We start from the raw sequence: 20,419 nt of genomic DNA on the forward strand, positions 1-20,419 counted from the left end.
TGGAATCTCTAAATTTTCTCTATCTTCAGGCAATCCAATACTGGGCTGTTTTGATTACTTCTACTTTATAACTACTCTTGAAATTAGACACCATTAGTCTTCTAATATTCTACTTTTTCAAAGTTGTTTTGACTATTCTAACTCCTTCATATTTTTGTATGAATTATAGAATTAGCTTGTCAATTTCTACAAATAAGTCTGGTGGGTGTGCAGGAGGCATGAGGTTTAGTTGATGCATTCTGTTTATTAATTATAAAAATTGAAAGTATCTAGAATAGTCTGGTGGGATCTTGGTTGCATTCAAAGAACAGATCAGTGTAGGGGAAATTGTCATTTTAACCATATTGAGCCTTTTAACCCACGTACTTCGTGTATCTCTCCGTTTTTTAGGTCTTGAATTTCTCTTCAGTGCTATTATTTAGTTTTTAACATAAAGGTTTCTCATACCATTTCTCAGATTCATGTGAAGTCTTCCATATTTTTTATGCTAATGTAAATGGTAGTGTTGTCTCAATTTCATATTGTGGTTGTTACTATCTGGAGACAATATTTATTTTTGCATATTGATTTTGTATCCTACAACCTTAACTAAAACTCCCTTATTGCTTCTAGTTGCATATTTGTAGAATTCATTTGTAGATTTTGTGCATACACAATTATGTCTGCAAATAAAGTTTTATGTCATTTCGTTTTTATTCTTTATTACATTTGCTGTTACCTTTAGTATAGTGTTGGGTAGGTGGGATGAAATCAGGTAATCTTTTTTTTTTTATCTTGGGGAGTTAGCATCTAATCTTTCATCATAACATATGGTATTAGCTCTAGTTTTCTTAATAGACATCCTAAATCAGTTTGAGGAAGCTACTATCTATTCACAATTTGTTGAGTTTTTTTTAAAATTGGAAGTGGATGTTGGATTCTTCAAATGCCTTTTCTGCATTTTACAAATAATCCTGTGGCTTATTTGCTGAATTACATCAATTGGATTTTTGTGTGCTAAAGCTATCTTGTGTTCCTGGGATAAACACTACTTGGTCATGATATTTTATCTTTCTTGCTTTTTCTAGGTGTCTGCTGCTGATATTTCATCAAATAAGGATGAAGAAGAAAACTCCATGCACAATACGGTTGTGCTGTTTTCTAGTAGTGACAAGTTCACTTTGCATCAGGTTTGAACTTAGCTATTTCCAGTTTTCCACTTCTAAATCCTCCTTGCCCACTTCTGCTTTATCTCATGTGCACTGAAGTCATCTGATCTAGCTCTAGAGCTGTGCTAGCTAAGAATTATACCATAAAATTATAAAATTTTAGTACATTCTTATGTTCATGTGTACTTAATTTCAGGATATGTGCGTAGTTTGTGGCAGTTTTGGCCAAGGAGCAGAGGGAAGATTACTGGCCTGTTCTCAGTGTGGGCAGTGTTACCATCCATACTGTGTCAGTATTAAGGTAAATATGCTTACATTTAAATGACGTAACAAAAAATGCAGTTACATTTTATTTGATTTGGATAGTATACTGCTTCCAATTCTTATAATTAATCAAATATTGTCAGGATAATTGTACATATGGACCAATACTTAAATACTGTCAATATTGCCTTTCAAGTGTTAACCTGAAGAAATTGACTCTATAAATCTATTGTCTTTGAATTTTAGTGATTATCCTGCTATTGTCTTGAAAAAGTAATTTTTATTTTAAAATGTGCCTTATACTATTATTTCTAAGGCATGAGGTTTAGTTGATGCATTCTGTTTATTAATTATAAAAATTGAAAGTATCTAGAATAGTTAGTAAAGTATTAGTACTCCTGGGTCTCTCCCCTCAACCCTAACCATATACAGAGTGTGTCTGTTAGGCTTCTTGGAACAGTAGGTTATTATTTTTTTTTAAAATATGTTTTATTGATTTTTTACAGACGGGAAGGGAGAGGGATAGAGAGTTAGAAACATCGATGAGAGAGAAACATCGATCAGCTGCCTCCTGCACACCCCCTACTGGGGACGTGCCCGCAACCAAGGTACATGCCCTTGACCGGAATCGAACCTGGGACCTTTCAGTCCACAGGCCGACGCTCTATCCACTGAGCCAAACCAGTCAGGGCTAGGTTGTTATTTTTAATCAGTTTGGGTCAATCTTAGCCATTTTTCTTCAAAAATTTATGTTTCCTTCCTCTGTTTCTAGAATTTCAGGTGTGTGTGTGTGAAATTGCATAACATTTTCCCCAGATTACTGACATTGTTGTTTTTCCCCCCAATTTTTCTCTGTGCTTTAGTTTGTATATTTTCTATTACATTTCCCAAAACTCAGCGTTGTTAGGAAGTGTGTAATCTATTTAAAGCCCATCCAGTGGGTTTTTCAGAGAATTGTATTCTTTAATCTCAGCTCCATTTTATAGTTTATTATTTTGTAGTTAAATTTTTTTTCTTCAAGTCTTTGTATATATTTACCTGGCATTTCTCACTGTATTAACTAATTGTTCTGCTCATTGGTAGATGTTCCCTTGCTTTTATAGCATGTAGTAATTTTTGATTGAATGTGGACATTGTGAATTAAAATAGTATATTGTAGGGAGTCTGGATTTTGTTTCTTTAAATTGTATTTAGTTTTTGTTGTGGCAGTTATTTGAGGATAAATTTAAAACTTTTGAAGCTTCTTTTTAAGCTTTCTGGTGTCTTTCTAGAGAACCTTCATAATGAAGTGTGCATTCTTAAACGTTTTGGTTTTAGAACCATTAACACTCCTAAAAATTACCATAGAGTTTTTGTTTATGAGGATAATAACTTGAATATTTTATTTTAGAATTTAACTGAGAATTTTTTAAAACACAAAATTATACAGGCACAGCTTGGATGGTGTCATTGTAATGCTGTTGTGTACATCATGCAATCTCTATAAAGCATCACTGAGTGGATTAACATGGAAAAGACAAAGTCTTAGTATAATTATGAAAATAGTTCTGACTCCCAGACCCACTGGGGTTCCCCAAATGACACTTTTGCGATGGCTGTGGTAGTGCTAGTTTATTCTTCCTTGCCACTTGGTCGTACCCTTCCCTCCCCCCCATTCATCACTCTGACTAGTTAAGTTCCACATGTTTTCCAACATTGTGTGGGCTCCGTTAATGTTCAGCTTACACATTCCCAGGAGCTGTTGCCCTGGTCGTGGGGCTGTTTGCCTTCATAGATGTCTTCAGCAAAAGGCCTCAGGGAAATGTTGTGTAGACTGCTCCTTCCTGTCCAGTCCTCTGTCCCGCAGTTGCCTCAGCCTCCCTGAGCTCCATCATGTGTGCTAAGCTTGGTGAGACCATCATACTCTGCTGGGTTTCTCCCTCCCTTGGAAGCACCCTGGAAAATGTCTACAGGCAGAATATCATAGGTCTCACCTCACTTGTCCCACTCCCCTCAGAAACCACAGTCCTGGACTGCATTTTGTCCAGTATCTGAAAATGAGTGCTTCATACATTTTGTCCAGTTTTCTAGTATTTTATGATGGGAGCAAGGTCTCATCCCAGTTACCTTAACTGTAGTTGAAGCAGATATGCATTATAGACTGTAAAACACATGCATCACGCCTTTAGACATGGTGGGGACCCTGCATGATATCATACCTGAAAGAGCTTTTAGAAATGAAGACTAGACCAGATAGGAGAGCCCTGGAATCTGAACTAAGAGGGGATTTAGGGGAGTCGGGGCTGTTCATATGTTGAAATACTGCAGAGTGGTCCAGTACACACTAACATGTCAATTGCATTTGGGAGTCAGGAGATCTTAACTGGCTTGAGCATTTTCAGTGGTGATGGGCATAGCAATCAGATTTAGTGTGCTGGAGAGTGACTATAAACTGAGTAATTTGAGAGTTTGGCTGTAAAGGACCACAGCATAGTTGTCTGTGAAAGAGGAGAACTTAGTAGGAGTAAAGATATAATATAAAAAACTTTTTCTACCACTAAGTACCTTGGGTCTATCTTCCACTTTGTCTTTCTTCTGCACCAGGGATTGGTAAACCATGGCACACAGGCCAAATCTGGCCCACCAACTGCTTCTGTAAATGAAGTTCCATTGGAATGCAGACATGCTTTTGTTTGCACCTGTCTGTAGCTGGCTTCTCACTGCAATGGCACAGTTGTGGAGTTCAGCAGGCCCACATGCCCCACAAAGTCTAGAATATCCACTGTCTGACCCTTTACAGAAATTTGCTGGCCACTGCTCTAAGCCACCCTGCTCTTCCTACCCAGGGTTCTTTCTTCCATTTGGTAAATAAGATAATGTAAGACTAATTTACATGAATTGGTAGACTAATCAAAGTAATGAATACACATGCTTCAAAGTATCAAATGGCTTTAAAAGCCTCACAATGACTGACCCGCAATGACTGACCCATCCCCTCTCGCTCCAACTCCACTACTGAATCCTGTTCTCCATAGGTGGACTACTTCTTATCTGCAGGTCTTGGTAGTGAATGAACTCTCTGTAGCTTTAAATTGAATGCTGGTGCTGCTGCTTTATCTGACTTAGATTCTGTGACTTTCTGCTGTGAATGAAATGAATGCTAACTTAGCTTTTAAAATACACTCCTTGCCTTCTCCCGGCATCCCCCGATATAGTTCTTTTACTGCATTTAGTTAATAAACAGTGTTGGCTATGACTCAGTAAGTGTTCACTGAACATCTGAGTAGCATACCTTGACTTTCTTTTGTTTTTCATGGAGTTTTTAATAGCAAGAAGAAAATGCATGAATTCATGATTCCCCATCAGCTTGTGTTGCCATTTGTTTTTACCTGCTATAGAAGCTAGATCATGTCCGATTATTTTGGCAGGTACCTGCTTTTCTGGGAAGAGTGTTGTCCCTCCCTGCACACCCCTGTTCCAATCTAGGCCTTGTTCAGCTGTCTTCCTTAAGCTTTCCTTCTTTGGGGTCATTGCTTTCTGGGCCCATATCTTCCCTTTTCTTGGTACACACACTCATTTTGTTTCTCGTACCTTTAAGTAACTTCATTAGGTGGGTTATTTGGGAGCTGAATTTTGAGTCCTTGGATGCCTGAAAGGTATTCTACTTTCACACTTGATTACTGGTGTACTTGGGCAAGAATTGTACCTTGTAAAGTATTTTCCCATAGAATGGAAGTTTCCAACTTTGGCTGCTGAAATAAAGTTTGATGCCATTAAAAAAATATGGTTATTTATTGATTTCAGAGAGAGGAAGGGAAAGGGAGAGAGATATAGGAACATTAGTGATGAGAGAGAATCATCGATTGGCTCTCTCCTGCACATCCTTTACTGGGCATCGAGGATGTGATTGGGCATGTGCCCTGACTGAATCAAACTGTGACCTCCTGGTTCATAGATGGACTTTCAACCACTGAACCATTCCGGCTGGGCAAGTCTGATGCCATTTGGATAGTTGTTCCTTTATTTAACTTACTTTTCTCTTAAGTAGCTTTAGACTTTCTTATTCCTCGTGATCTGAGTTTTATTGTCTTGATTGCTTGCTATTTCATTATAATAACACAGGCCCTTTGTGATCCTTTTTGTCAATAGACTCTAGGCTTTAAGTTGATTCTAAATTCTTACTATTACATGGTGTGACTGCTTTGAGGAGTTTTTTCAGAAGTATAGGGATTCAAAAACTTTTCTAGAGATTCTCAAAGTTACCTGAGAGAATAAACAGAGGAGTGAATGTGAACTTCAAAAGTCCTAGTCCTCTAAGATCATAAAATGTTCTTGGGAACTCATGTTTAACTTTTTTTTTTTGCATTTTTATGTTGACTGATACTACAAGTGCCTTTGCAGTGTACACAAGTTTCAGAAGCATGAACTAATGAAATGTCAGAGTGGAAACTATGTCGATACATTTTAAATACTATCCTATATAATAAAGAGCTAATATGCAAATAGTCATCATGTCCTCATGTTGTCACGCCCCCACGGCTCAAATGCTCAACACTGGGGAGAGAGGAATGGGGACCAGCCAGGCACAAATGAGTTTGCGCGAGAGGAATGGGGACTAGCCAGGCGGCAGCCCGGGAGAGGGACAAGCTGCCCACCCCGCGGCCCCGGGTGCCAGCGGCTGTGCCTGCACCTGTGGTCCGGGAGAGGGACAAGCCGCCCACCCTGCGGCCCCGGGTGCCAGCGGCTGTGCCTGTACCTGTGGTCCGGGAGAGGGACAAGCCGCCCACCCTGCGGCCCCGGGTGCCAGCGGCTGTGCCTGTACCTGTGGTCCGGGAGAGGGACAAGCCGCCCACCCCGTGGTCACTGGTGCCTGTGGCTGCGCCTGTGGCCTGGGCGAAGCCAACCACCCATGGTCCCCTGCAGCTGCAGCTGGCCCAGGCGAAGCTGGCCCGGGTCATGGGTGCCTGTGGCCTGCCAGAGGGATGGAATCCCGGGGTCCCAGGTGCCTGTGACCAGCCAGAGGAGGGAATCCTGGGTTCCGGGTGAGGCAGAGATGGTTAGGGGCAATCAGGCAGGCAGGCAGAGGTGGTTAGGGGCGGTCAGGCAGGCAGGTGAGCGGTTAGGAGCTAGTGGTCCCGGATTGCGAGAGGCAGTCAGACATCCCCTGAGGGGTCCCGGATTGGAGAGGTTACAGGCTGGGCTTCCCCCCCAAGCACGAATTTCATGCACCGGGCCTCTAGTATTAACAATAAGGGGGCAGTTTACTTGATTTCTGTAAAATCCAGTCACCACATCTGTAAAATGGACATAAAAGACACTGCACAGGGTAGTTATATGGATGGAAAAAAGCATTAAGATATTAAAGTATTTACTGCTTTCTTTTATTCTGTCTAGTCGGGGGACTCCTCAAAGTATATGAATATGTCCACCTCCATGTTGGGCCAATGTTGGTACTCAGTAAATGTTAGTTTTGCCTCTTTTCTGCTCTTAGGTACATAAGCACCATGTTCTTGTGTAGGTTTTGTATAAACCACGTGGCGACTGTTTCTTTTCCAGATCACTAAAGTGGTTCTCAGCAAAGGTTGGCGGTGCCTCGAGTGCACTGTGTGTGAGGCCTGCGGGAAGGCCACGGACCCAGGGAGACTCCTGCTGTGCGATGACTGTGACATCAGTTACCACACCTACTGCCTGGACCCTCCCTTGCAGACGGTTCCCAAAGGAGGCTGGAAGTGTAAATGGTACTCTAGGGTTTATACTACTTCAGCTTTTAAAAATTAGCCATGTCTTCTTAATTGCATAATATATGTTTACCATGATAGCTATCACTAATCAAATTTTTCAAATACACATTGAATAATTTCCGTCTACTCTGTTGATGTGTAGCTTCTTGAATTACAGTAACTGAATAAGTAAAATTGCGACTTGTGGCGGGGATTGGCTTTCAGGTGTGTTTGGTGCAGACACTGTGGAGCCACGTCTGCAGGTCTGAGGTGTGAGTGGCAGAACAACTACACGCAGTGTGCCCCCTGTGCCAGCCTGTCTTCCTGCCCCATCTGCTACCGAAACTACCGGGAGGAAGACCTCATTCTGCAGTGCAGACAATGTGATAGGTATTGTGCTGGCGGTTTATCCCCCATCGTTTGCAAGCTTTTCTCTCATAAATGTAGTAGAAGGAAATTAGAAAATAACTTTTTTAAATTTAAGAAACAACACCTTTGCTTTCCAGATTTTTAATAAGCTAGAAACCCACACAAGTTTCCAGTTTTGTCTTCTCAGTTCCAGACTAAAGATTTTAAGTTACTAGTAGGGCTTTTTGAGGGTTGATAAATCCCTTGAAAATAGATGCAGCCAAATTATTGCCTGCATATATGCATTTTTCTTGGATAGTTTCTGAATGTTAGATTTTACAAAGGACCTCACACATTCTGTTTTCCTTAAGCCACTTTTTCTTAACGCTCTAGACACTTAAGTATCTATGTGCTCTCCCTCTGTGGTCTGTGTGCAGCTTCAAAATCAAGACTGTTGTCTTGGTTTTAATGGTACACTGTGCTCTGTGAGCAGTTAACTCTACATGTGATATTAGTAGTATTTCATTAGCACTGCAGGATTTTCAGGACTCTGCCCACAATTCCTTGTTCCAAGGCAAGACAGCTCCTTTTATTTCCCAGTTACTGTTCAGCTTCATTTGCATAAGCTGTGTATATCCCACGGTAGGTGCCCCATGTGAAACACATACACACACACACACTCACTCACTCTACAGTTTGCAGTCTCTGAATTCCCATGCACTTACTTGCCCCAACGAACTTCCCAGATCTTTAGGGTATGACCATCAAACTGTTATCCCTTCCTAGTACTTGATTTCATTCCTTTTTCTTTCCTTCTTCTCAGCTTTGAAAATGTTTGTGGGTCAGTAGGCAAGGTTAAGAGGAAAGGGTAACTTTGGTCTAGACAGGGGTAGCATTTGAAGATTAGGGATTTGAAGTGGGGAGACTGTCAACTCTTAAAAGAAAACCATTCTTGGTATATTTTCTTTTTTTAAAGTGTACAAATATGGTCTTTTTAGATGGATGCATGCAATTTGTCAAAACTTAAATACTGAAGAGGAAGTGGAAAATGTGGCAGACACTGGTTTTGACTGTAGCATGTGCAGACCCTATATGCTGACATCAAATGGTAAGAGAATGGTTTAGAAAGCAAGTCTGCTCGGCTACAACCCTGTACTTTGCTGTTCAGAACCAGTGAGTGGTTGACACCAATTCTGTTTTCTTTTTTGCGAAACTATGTTTTAACAAATATTTTATGAAAATTAAGTTATTTTTGTTGTAAATAATTCTTATCCCAACTTAATATATTAAAACAATTTGCTTCCATAAAGCAAAATAAGCATATATTTTAGCTATAAAATGTAATTTTGCTTTTAAAGCTTATAACCTTGTGGTTGTTAGCAGTATGTAGAAATCCCAGTACCTTGGTTTTTTTTATCTTTACCAGTTTTTTCTTATGTGTGCATTTTCTTCACCTGCTTGTTTCATTAATTTTAATTTTTTTGTTAATCCTCACCAGAGGATATTTTTTACATTGCTTTTCAGAGACAGAGAAGTGGAAGGGAGGAACAGAGGGAGGAGAGAGAAAAACATCGATGTGAGAGAGACACATCAAGCTGTTGCCTACCCGCACATGCCCAATAGGGGCCGGGGAGTGAACCTGAGACCCAGGTACATGCCCTGACCGGGAATCGAACCAGTGACCCTTCAGTGTGCAGGCCGATGCTCTAACCAGTGGACAACTCTGGCCAGGGCTCAACTGCTTGTTTTAAAGACAACTTTTAAACACGATTTAGTTTTCATGCATTTATTTTAGTAAAATGGTTACAGAAATAGAAATTTTAGTATTTTTAATCTTTGAATATATTTCACCTTTTCCAAAAAGAAAATCTCATGACTTTTTTTCTCTCACTTCAGTGCCTTCCTCAGACTGCTGTGACTCCTCACTTGTAGCACAGATCGTCACAAAAGTGAAGGAGCTAGGTAAGGTCTAAATGCTTTATTTGGCTGTTGTTTACAAAAAGATATAAAAATGCATAATTATTAATTTAACTGACTTTCCACATATACATGAAACCTACCTTTCATATGGGTGCTAATCTAAATTCCCTAATGTTGGTAATCATTTCTTTTTTTATTTTTTTAAATATATTTTTATTGATTTCAGAGAGGAAGTTAGAGGAAAAGAGGAGATAGAAACATCAATGATGAGAGAGAATCATTAATTAGCTGCCTCCTGCCTGCCCCCGACTGTGGATCGAGCTCACAACCTGGGCATGTGCCCCGATCTGGAATCGAACCATGACCTCATGGTTCATAGGTCGATGCTCAACCACTAAGTCACCACGGCCGGGCAGTAATCATTTCTATAATTGATACATAAATGCTCATCTTATTAGCTTTAGTGGGACAGTATTCCTATAAATCTCCTCAGTTGGCAATGAAATAACCATTAAGTCCATATTTGCTGTTTTCATTGATATATTACCTGCTTAGTTATCAGCAGAAAATAAGACCTAGTTAACAGATTCCCTCAGCATTAACTCAATCTATTGCTATTTTTTATCTGTACTAGATCAGCCTAGAATGGTGATTAATATACTTTTATGAAACTCTCATTCTTTTGTGTACTTCCATTTGCTTTCACCAGTACAAAAATATTTGGATAGTTCAGAAATTGTCCTAATGAATGGCAATTTTGTGGGTTTAAAAAATATTGCAGGATTTCTCCTTTTTTATCTCTCTCCCTGTAAGTGATTATATTGATACTTTGCATTCCAGATGGGCTTCTGCAGTATTCTTGTTTCTCTGTGTAAATTGGTCCTCATCTTTTAGTCTGACAGATTTCTCAGGAAAGATTCACACCTAGAGGCTGAAGCTTCCTTTTGGCTTCGTTGCTTTCTTTCTAAATCCTTGCATTGATACATGAACAAAGAAATGCCAGGAAGATAGAAAGGGATAGGGAGAAACAAACATTGAAGTGAGATCAAAACATTGATTGGCTGCCTCCTGCAGTACCCACTATTGGAAATTGAGCCCAAAACCCAAGCATGTGCCCTGACTGGGAATTGAACCAGCAACCGTTTGGTGCATGAGATGATGCCCAACCAACTGAGCCACATCAGACAGGGCCAGGAAGACCATTTGAAAAAAAAAGCCCTAGACGGTTTGGCTCAGTGGATAGGGCATTAGCCTGTGGACTGAAGGGTCCCAGGTTCGATTCCGGCCAAGCGCACATGCCCGGGTTGTGGGCTCGATCCCCAGTAGGAGGCATGCAGGAGGCAGCCGATCAATGATTCTCTCTCATCATTGATGTTTCTATCTCTCCCTCTTCCTTCCTCTCTGAAATCAATAAAGAAATAATTTAAAAAAAAAAACTTGCAATCTTTTCTGCTATAACTTGAAGTTTTGCCAGTTACTTTTTTATTATTAATCCTCACTCAGGGAATGAGGATATTTTTACCATTGATTTTTAGAAAGAGTGGAAGGGAGGTCGGGGGGGAAATATCGAGTGAGAGAGACACATCGATTGGTTGCCTCCTGCTCAAGCCCTGACTGGGGTTGGGGTTTGAACCATGCTCTTGACCAGGAATCGAACCTATGACCCTTTGGTCTGGAAGCTGATGCTCTAACCACTGAACAAACTGGCCAGGGCAGTAACTCTTACTTTTAATTAAGTACTCTTAGCTAATTATCTAATTATTCATGCATTTAGTAGATAATTGCTCTATAGAAGTCACATTGGGTATTTCGTATCCACCTTTTTTGTTGTTGTTAATCCTCACCCGAGGATTTTTTTTTTTTTTTTTTTTTTTTTTTTTTTTTTTTTTTTACAGAGAGGAAGGGAGAGGGATAGAGAGCCAGAAACATTGATGAGAGAGAAACATCAATCAGCTGCCTCCTGCACACCCCCAAGGGGGATGTGCCCGCAACCAAGGTACATGCCCTTGACCGGAATCAAACCCAGGACCCCTGAGTCCGCAGGCCGACGCTCTGTCCACTGAGCCAAACCAGCCAGGGCACCAAGGATATTTTTTACATTGATTTTTAGGGACAGTGGAAGAGAGAGGGAAAGACAGAGAGAAACATCGATGTGAGAGAGACACATCAATTGGTTGCCTCCTGCACCAGCCCCAACCAGGGCCTGGGCCAGGGAGGAGCCTACAACCAAGGTATGTGCCCTTGACCAGAATCGAACCTGGGACTCTTCGGTCTGCAGGCCAAAACTTTATCCACTAAGCCAGTGGTCGGCAAAGTGCAGCTCGCGAGCCACATGCGGCTCTTTGGCCCCTTGAGTGTGGCTCTTCCACAAAATACCACGGCCTGGGCGAGTCTATTTTGAAGAAGTGGTGTTAGAAGAAGTTTAAGTTTAAAAAATTTGGCTCTCAAAAGAAATTTCAGTCGTCGTACTGTTGATATTTGGCTCTGTTGACTAATGAGTTTGCCGACCACTGCACTAAGCCAAACCGGCTAGGATCGTCTTTTGTATCTTGAATTAACTTATCAATCAGAATTAAAGCCAGAGTTTTAATTTGTATTCTTGGATATTACAATTTTAGATCCACCCAAGACCTACACCCAGGATGGTGTGTGCTTGACTGAATCAGGGTTGACTCAGTTACAGAGTCTCATAGCTACAGCTCCAAGAAGAAAGCGGTCAAAACCAAAGTTGAAATTGAAGATTATAAATCAGAACAGTGTGGCCGTCCTGCAGACCCCTCCAGACATCCAGTCTGAGCATTCACGGGATGGAGAATTGGATGATAGTCGAGGTAATAATAATTTATTTTTTGTGCAGTATGTTTGCAAGAATTTAAAGTAGATAAAATAGCCAAATATTTAAAGAATGACTTCTTTAAAGGTAAATCCCACTGATTCAGATAACCCTGGATATGACACCTGATCTTTCCAAGTGGGTGGTCTTATTGGACCAGCCTTTGCAGGTTCCCTCTCTTTTCATGTGTCCTTTAGCACAGAGCTTCAGGACCTCCCCAAGCATCGTGTGCGGAGGATCACAGGTAGGAAAGTTCAGAGGGCAGCATAAACCTTCTTGAGGCTGTAAGCTTGGGCACCATGGTTACGTTAAAGCAAAATGTGATCATGCATCCTATTCTAGAAATGGAAACACCATTCTTAATCTTTAAGTATACATTTATAAACATTTTCCTGATCTAATGTCAAGATTTTTCGCCCAGCCGGCATGGCTCAATGGTTGAGCTTCGTACTATGAACCAGTAGTTCACGGTTCAATTCCAGTTCAGGGCACATGCCCAGGTTTCTGGCTCAATTCCTAGTAGAGGGCGTGCAGGAGGCAAGGCAGCTGGTCAATGATTCTCTCTCATCATTGATGTTTCTCTCTCTCTCTCTCTCTCTCACCAGTCCTTTCTGAAGTAAATAAAAAGAATATTTGTAAAGAAAAGATTTTCTTAGCTGAATTCTTGAGATGACAATATAATTTTAGTAGTATTAAATTCAATATGAGTTATATTTTTGCTTATCTTTGAAGCAGATGACCACAGGCTTGCTTATTTTTAGGGTGGTAATGTCTTTTCTGCTGATTGAGAAATAAAGTAATTATTATTTTTGTTCTACAACATCTCGTCACTGAACAGTACTTATTGAAAGCCTCCTGTGTGCCAGATGTTGGAAGTCATATCAATGAACAGAACAGATAAAATTCTCCTCTTGTGGAACTTACATTTTAATGTTAGGAGGAAAGACTGTTGAAATATATAATAATAATAAATAAGTTAATTATACTGTGTTTGGCAACTGCTATGGAAAAAATAGAGTAAGTGCAGGATCAGGTGAACAGAGAGCAGTGTTTGAGCACAGAGTTTGAAGGGTTGAGTGAGTGAGCCACTGGATTACCTAAGGTAGAGCATGCAGACAAAGGCCCTGTGCAGGAGTGCTCAGCATGTGTGAGGAGCGTGGTGGAGACTAGTTGCATTTTCTGACATACTGCCTTAAGTTGCATGAGTTCTATGGCCAACTTGGGACTTCTTCATCTCTCCTACACCTTTCATATCCTGGGATGCATGGAGCAGGGCTTGGCAGCCACTTTGCTTTGTGTTTCCTGTTACATAGGAATCATGTATTTGGTAGGTTTCCCCAATTTTCATTGTATATTTACTTTTTTCCAGAAGGAGAACTTATGGACTGTGATGGAAAGTCAGAATCTAGTCCTGAACGGGAAGCCGTGGATGGTGAAGCCAAGGGTGTGGAAGGAACAGAGGGTGTCAGAAAGAGGAAGCGGAAACCATACAGACCAGGTGTGAGCCATGCTGCATGCTCTGATCCAAAGCTCAGTTATGTTAAGAAAAATAGAATGGGGTGGGGGTGGGGGCTTCACTTATCCTATATAATAAAATCCTAATATGCTAAGTGTCGGGCCGTCCATTCAACCAATCAAAGCGTAATATGCTAATGATATGCTAAGGCCGCTCAACTGCTCGCTATGATGTGTGCTGACCACCAAGGGCAGACACTCCTACCTGTAGGTTAGCTTGCTTCTGGGGTCCGGCTGATTGGGACTGAGCGGCTGATCGGGACTGAGCGAGACAGGCGGACATGTTGTGGATCCCTCCTGTGGTTCTTTCCCTGCTGGACAAACTCCCGCATCCTCTTCCCCTGGCCGGCCGTAGCCACCCCGGCCAGCCGGACCCCATCCGTGCACTAATTCCTGCACTGGGCCTTTAGTGAGGCTTATAAGTACACTTTAAAAAAATTTTAATTGTTTTTTCTCTCTGCCTCACATGGAAGTTGTCCATCCATCTGAGTGGCCCATTAGGTCACAAAGTATGCTTTAGACTTTTGGGTCACATGACAAAAGCATTGGCTGTGTGTTAGGCACTACTATTCCAAGCACTTTATATCTGTTAATTTATTTCATCCTTATATGTATGAGGAGGTCCTGTACATTATCACTATTTTACCAGTGAGGAGTCTGAAAAGTTAAATAGTAGTGACCAGAATTTCAGAATCTGGCTCCAGATTCCATGCCTTTACCTATAGAGCCATGTGTATCTTGGCGTCTAAGAGTCTTACTCAGGAGTAACAAGACACAGTACCCCTGAGATCATTTGGATTTTGTTTGCATCATCTAGTGTATTATTGTCTCTTTTCTCCCTCAGCTAAGAGACCATTTATTAGTAAGTGAGAATATGTGAGTTATAGATAAAGATTATTTACTCTGGCATTCTGTAGAAGATGAAAGGTGTGCAGTCTTGCTGTCCTCGAATGTCCTGTTTTGGTTGGTTAATGATAAGGCTTTAACCTTTTTATTTGCTTATTTCCAGAATCTTATAGTTTTGCATTAAAATGAGATTAATTATTTAAATTAGCCCATGTTGAATCTGTACAATGCTTCATTATGTAAGACAAAGCAATTTTACCCTTCTTACTGTGGATGTATAGGGATAAATTAATTATTTATGAGGTTATACAATTTCTTTGGGGATAGGTATCGGTGGATTTATGGTACGGCAAAGAAGTCGGACCGGGCAAGGAAAAGCCAAAAGATCTGTGATCAGGAAAGATTCCTCGGGCTCTATTTCTGAACAGTTACCTAGCAGAGATGAAGGTATGGATTTTGTTTGTGTTGCTCCTGGAAAGAGCTATCCTAAATAATGCTACAGTGTTATTGTTGCTTATGATCAAAGGATTTGAGTGCCTGTCCAGTTCATACCAGTAATACAGAAATTAGGTTTGATAAGGAAATGATTTGAATCTAGTAGACTAAATTACTTTGAGATTGTTAAAATAAGTTTCTTTCTTGCATGTGTTAAGTATAGATAGTGTAGGGGCTGAATCACTTAGTTATGTATCAGGTACTTTAAGGCCGTTGCACAAGAGACCTTTCTCTGACTGTCTTAGCTGCTTGGCATGAAAGTGGAAAGTTTTAGACTATGCAGTTGAAAATGATAGTGTACCCAGCAATTTTTAACAAGATTGTGTAATGTTTTAGAAATACATCTTCCAATTAATAATCTGTCATCTTCACTTAGAGAGTCAAAGAAAACTGAATCATTGCTTAAGCCATAGCATAAGAACTGATTCTCAGCCGTGGGCAAACTACGGCCTGCGGGCCGGATCCGGCCTGTTCGGCTGTTCTATCCGGCCCGCGGAGCCGAAAGAGCAGAGGGTTCTCTTGCTCTCCCCTCCGCTCCTTTACTTTGAATTTATATTAGTTCACACAAACACTCCATCCATGCTTTTGTTCCGGCCCTCCGGTCCAGTTTAAGAACCCGTTGTGGCCCTCGAGTCAAAAAGTTTGCCCACCCCTGACTGATTCTGATAAAGACGTCGTAATCATGGTGGTCATGATCTGTACGCTTATATATTTTAAATGCTTTACATAGGATAGGGGAAGAAAAATTACTGTGTTCAGCATGTGCTCCACGCAGAGTTCTTGATTTTAAAGAAGTTTCTAATATGACTCAACATGACTGTAATTAGTCCTAATTAAGAAATGTGATGTGATCAATGAAACTATTTTTTGTGTTTTTGATCTGTCTCTTTATTTTCTCCTCTAATTTCAATTCTTTCAGTTCAATATTCTATTCCTTCACCTGTATGACCCATTGAGTTTTAATTTATTTGCATTTTCACCCTTTTCTAAACTGCCTTTTTGATATTTCAGTAGTTTCTCGTTCTAGTGTCAGCCAACATTCATTTCTGTGTGTATCTAATTAGCTTAGAATATCAGCTATCTGGTTCTACTCTGCATCTGCTGGCTCATCCCTGTGCCTCGTTCACTGTGTTTATTATGTGAGATACATGGGCCCACATGCATGTATATTGATTTTACCGTACTGTGAGGTCATCTTCTTTGGAATATTCTTTGAATTTTCTGAGAACTGAATTGAAGGTGGGTTCTTTCAGAGACTACTTTTATTTATCAATTCCAGGAGCATGAGGTGATACCACACCAGGACTTCTTTGAGCTAAGTTCTTAGATTGAAGTGTTTGTTGGTTCACCTTTGTTGTGTAAATTCAAGTTTCTTACACATTAGGACTATATTGATTTTATGAATTCTCAGGGAAGGTTTTTATTTCTTGCTTTTCTATCCAGCACCAAATTCTATGACAAGATGACAAGCAGTTTTCTTTGCTGTTGGTGGAGGTGGGGGAGGGGTTTATTTTTGTTAAACCACCTGAGCATGGAGTCCTTCAGGGTCCCACCTTCATACAAGACACCTCTGGTTAATCTCCACTTTGAGGAGAAGACTTAAACTTTGTCTTCTATTCCCCATTCCTACTAAGGCTCTGAAAACGATAGAGTTAAAGGTCAGTAGATTTTTACAAATTTTCAGAGTTTTATTTATTTCTTTGCTAATTTCTGTGATTCTTGTTTTACCTTAATATTTGGTCTTTGAGGATTCATTTTCTGGCTAGATTAATAGTGAATTAAAATATTTTTTAATTAAGTGTTTATCCACTGTTTATAGTCTTTTTTAGAAGAGTCACTCTACCTATGTAGTCTGACAACAAAAGCGCCCACATTGATTTTCAGAAGGGATGTGCCATTTGTCCTAAGAAGCGGAGGTGATGTCATTGTTGCTCACCTGCTTTAAGTAGCATACTTGTTCTTGGCTAATTTCATAGTCCAAATTTTGTTTAATTTCCATTTCTGAGTTAAGATGGACCATTCATCACATATTGATAAGTATATTTCATAGTCATATATTATTACAATGTGTATGTATTACAAATACCTAATTTGCAGTAAACCCCTTGGAGTTGCTGGATTGAAAGACACACGTTTCTAAAAAGACGTTGGTTGGATATTCCCAGTAAACTATGCACAAAGGTTATACTTCTTAAATTAGTAGTGTACTAGTAGCCATTTCCCCATACTCATGAGCACCAGGCATTTTCATTTTAACTTTTTTTTTTTAACAAAATGATGAGATTCTAAAAACAAGCTGTGCTTTACTAGCAGGGAAATGCTCATTAAGAGATAGTAGGAAACATGCTGATACTAAATAGACATGAAATGAGATTTTATAATGCTTAAAATTTACTTACATTGGTACAGTTGCTTTGAGATACACTTGTGAAAGGCTTGTTTGTCAGGTCATTATGCTGTACACCTTAAATTTACACAGTATTGCATGTCAATTATACCTCAAAAGAAAAAGCTTGTTAAATGAAGCTGTGCATATTGGTAAGCTCTACAAATACTTTGGGTGGATCTGTCTGGAAATTTTAAATACCACGCATTCTTAAATGTGACTCCTGTTTTCAGGTTGGAGTGAGCAGTTACCAGATACTCTTGTTGATGAATCTGTTTCTGTTACTGAAAACACTGAAAAAATAAAGAAGAGGTACCGGAAAAGGAAAAACAAGCTCGAGGAAACTTTCCCTGCCTATTTACAAGTAATATTTTGCTTCACATTATATTACGTAGTTTGTTATTGAAAGAAATGTAATGTATTGAGTTTTGAAATATAGGTTGTTTGGTTTTGTTAAATTTTTTACTTGTCTGAGAAAAGCTCATTCTTCCAAAGCATCCACACCTATGTGCTACCCACGCCCAGGTCTTGTGGACATCTCCTTTTGCTAGTACAGGTTACAGCAGTGATTGTCGATCTTTTTCATCACATGGCACACATAAACAAATTACCAAAATTCTACCACACATCAAAAAATACATTTTTTCCCAACTGACAAAAAAAAAAAAGTATAATTTAGATTCATTCACACTGGATGGCTATTGTTGGCTGTTGTCATTTGACAGTCTAAGGGAAAAGAGGTCAGAGCCTCTGCCTAAATAAATAATCAGTTGTGGCATGTTTTAAAACTTCTTGCAGCACACGGCTGAATATTGCTGAGTGACAGTAATAATGTTCCCTGAGTGAAGATGGGCATTCAGCAGCCAGTTACAGCTTAAAAAAAAAAAAAAAAAAAAAATCTCTATTGTTCAGATTATTATAGTTGTTCCTCTTTTTCCCCCCATAGCTCCCCTCCACCCAGTTCCCACCCCACCCCATGCCCTTACCCCCCGCCCCCCACTGTCCTCGTCCATAAGTGTAAGATTTTTGTCCAATCTCTTCCCGCACCCCTCACACCCCCTTCCCCCCAAGAATTGTCAGTCCACTCCCTTTCTATGCACCTGATTCTATTATATTCACCAGTTTATTCTGTTCATCAGATTTTTTATTCACTTGATTTTTAGATTCACTTGTTGATATGGATTTGTTGTCACTTTGTTGTTCATAATTTCTATCTTTACCTTTTTCTTTCTCTTCTTAGAGAATACCCTTCAGCATTTCATATAATACTGATTTGATGGTGATGAACTCCTTTAGTTTTTTCTTGTCTGTGAAGCTCTTTATCTGACCTTCAATTTTGAATGATAGCTCTGCTGGTAGAGTAATCTTGGTTGTAGGTTCTTGCTATTCATCACTTTGTATATTTCTTGCCACTCCCTTCTGGCCTGCATAGTTTCTGTTGAGAAATCAGCTGACAGTCATACGGGTACTCCCTTGTAGGTAACTAGCTGTTTTTCTCTCGCTGCTTTTAAGATTCTCTCTTTGTCTTTTATCCTTGGCATTTTATTTTATTTTTTTTAATTTAATAAATCATTATTGTTCAGATTATTACAATTGTTGCTCCTTTCTCCCCCCCATAGCTCCCCTCCACCCGGTTCCCACCCCACCCTCTGCCCTTACCTCCCCCCCACTGTCCTCATCCATAGGTGTACGATTTTTGTCCAGTCTCTTCCTGCACCCCCCATACCTTTTCCCCTGAGAATTATCAGTCCACTCCCTTTCTAAGCCCCTAATTCTATTATATTCACCAGTTTATCTTGTTCCTCAGATTTTTAATTCACTTGATTTATGGGTTCACTTGTTGATATGTATTTGTTGTTCATAATTTTTATCTTTACTTTTTTCTTCTTCCTCTTCTTAAAGAATACCTTTCAGCATTTCATATAATACTGGTTTGGTGGTGATGAACTCCTTTAGCTTTTTCTTATCTGTGAAGCTCTTTATCTGACCTTCAATTCTGAATGATAGCTTTGCTGGGTAATCTTGGTTGTAGGTTCTTGCTTTTCATCACTTTGAATATTTCTAGCCACTTCCATCTGGTCTGCATAGTTTCTGTTGAGAAATCAGTTGACAATTGTATGGGTGCTCCCTTGTAGGTAATTAACTGTTTTTTCTCTTGCTGCTTTTAATATTCTCTCTTTGTCTTTTGCCCTTGGCATTTTAATTATGATGTGTCTTGGTGTGGTCCTCTTTGGATTCCTCTTGTTTGGGGTTCTCTGCGCTTCCTGGACTTGTAAGTCTATTTCTTTCACCACGTATGGGAAGTTTTCAGTCATTATTTCTTCAAATAGGTTTTCAGTATCTTGCTCTCTGTCTTCTTCTGGCATCCCCATAATTCTGATGTTGGTATGCTTGAAGTTGTCCCAGAGGCTTCTTACACTATCTTCAACTTTTTGGATTCTTTTTTCTTTTTGCTTTTCCGGTTGAGTGTTTTTTGCTTCTTTGTTTTTCAAATCTTTGACTTGATTCTTGCGTTCCTCTAGTCTGCTGTTGGGTCTCTATATAATATTTTTTATTTCAGTCAGTGTATGTTTAATTTCTAGTTGGTCCTTTTTCATATCCTCGAGGGTCTCGCTAAATTTATCGGCCTTTTCTAGGATATTCTTGAAAAGCCTTATAACCGTGGTTTTGAATTATATATCCAGTCATTTGTTTTCCTCCATTTCTTTTGTTTGTGACCTGTTTCTTTGACTCCGCATTTTCACTGCTTCCCTGAGTTGGTAGGGTAGATTTGTGTGCTAGGTTTCCAATATGGCCCAGTGGGTCGGCCTCCCCAGTTAACCTGAGGTGGACACTCTTGGAGCACCCCTTTGTGGACTGTGTGTACAGCCTTGTTGTAATTAAGTCTTGATTGTTGTTGGTATCACTGGGAGGAATAGACCTCCAGGCCAGTTGGCTGTGAGGATCAGCTGTGTCTATGCTGGGA

At 39.9% G+C, this 20,419-nt stretch overlaps 1 protein-coding gene across 14 annotated transcripts in view; it reads left to right on the forward strand.

Moving 5' to 3' along the window:
* Positions 1-20,419, forward strand: part of KMT2C (lysine methyltransferase 2C) — a 274,626-nt gene that overhangs the window by 183,780 nt on the left and 70,427 nt on the right. For all 14 annotated transcript variants that reach the window (XM_080665925.1, XM_080665931.1, XM_080665933.1 and 11 more), the window contains 10 exons: positions 1,068-1,169; positions 1,345-1,449; positions 6,948-7,129; positions 7,337-7,501; positions 8,458-8,567; positions 9,356-9,421; positions 11,998-12,210; positions 13,582-13,710; positions 14,901-15,020; positions 17,688-17,818. In XM_080665925.1, coding sequence (XP_080522051.1) covers positions 1,068-1,169; positions 1,345-1,449; positions 6,948-7,129; positions 7,337-7,501; positions 8,458-8,567; positions 9,356-9,421; positions 11,998-12,210; positions 13,582-13,710; positions 14,901-15,020; positions 17,688-17,818 — 1,323 coding nt within the window. The remainder of the gene's footprint in view (positions 1-1,067; positions 1,170-1,344; positions 1,450-6,947; positions 7,130-7,336; positions 7,502-8,457; positions 8,568-9,355; positions 9,422-11,997; positions 12,211-13,581; positions 13,711-14,900; positions 15,021-17,687; positions 17,819-20,419) is intronic.

The sequence above is a fragment of the Plecotus auritus genome, assembly GCF_963455305.1.
Source record: "Plecotus auritus genome assembly, chromosome: 4".
Lineage (NCBI taxonomy): Eukaryota > Metazoa > Chordata > Mammalia > Chiroptera > Vespertilionidae > Plecotus > Plecotus auritus.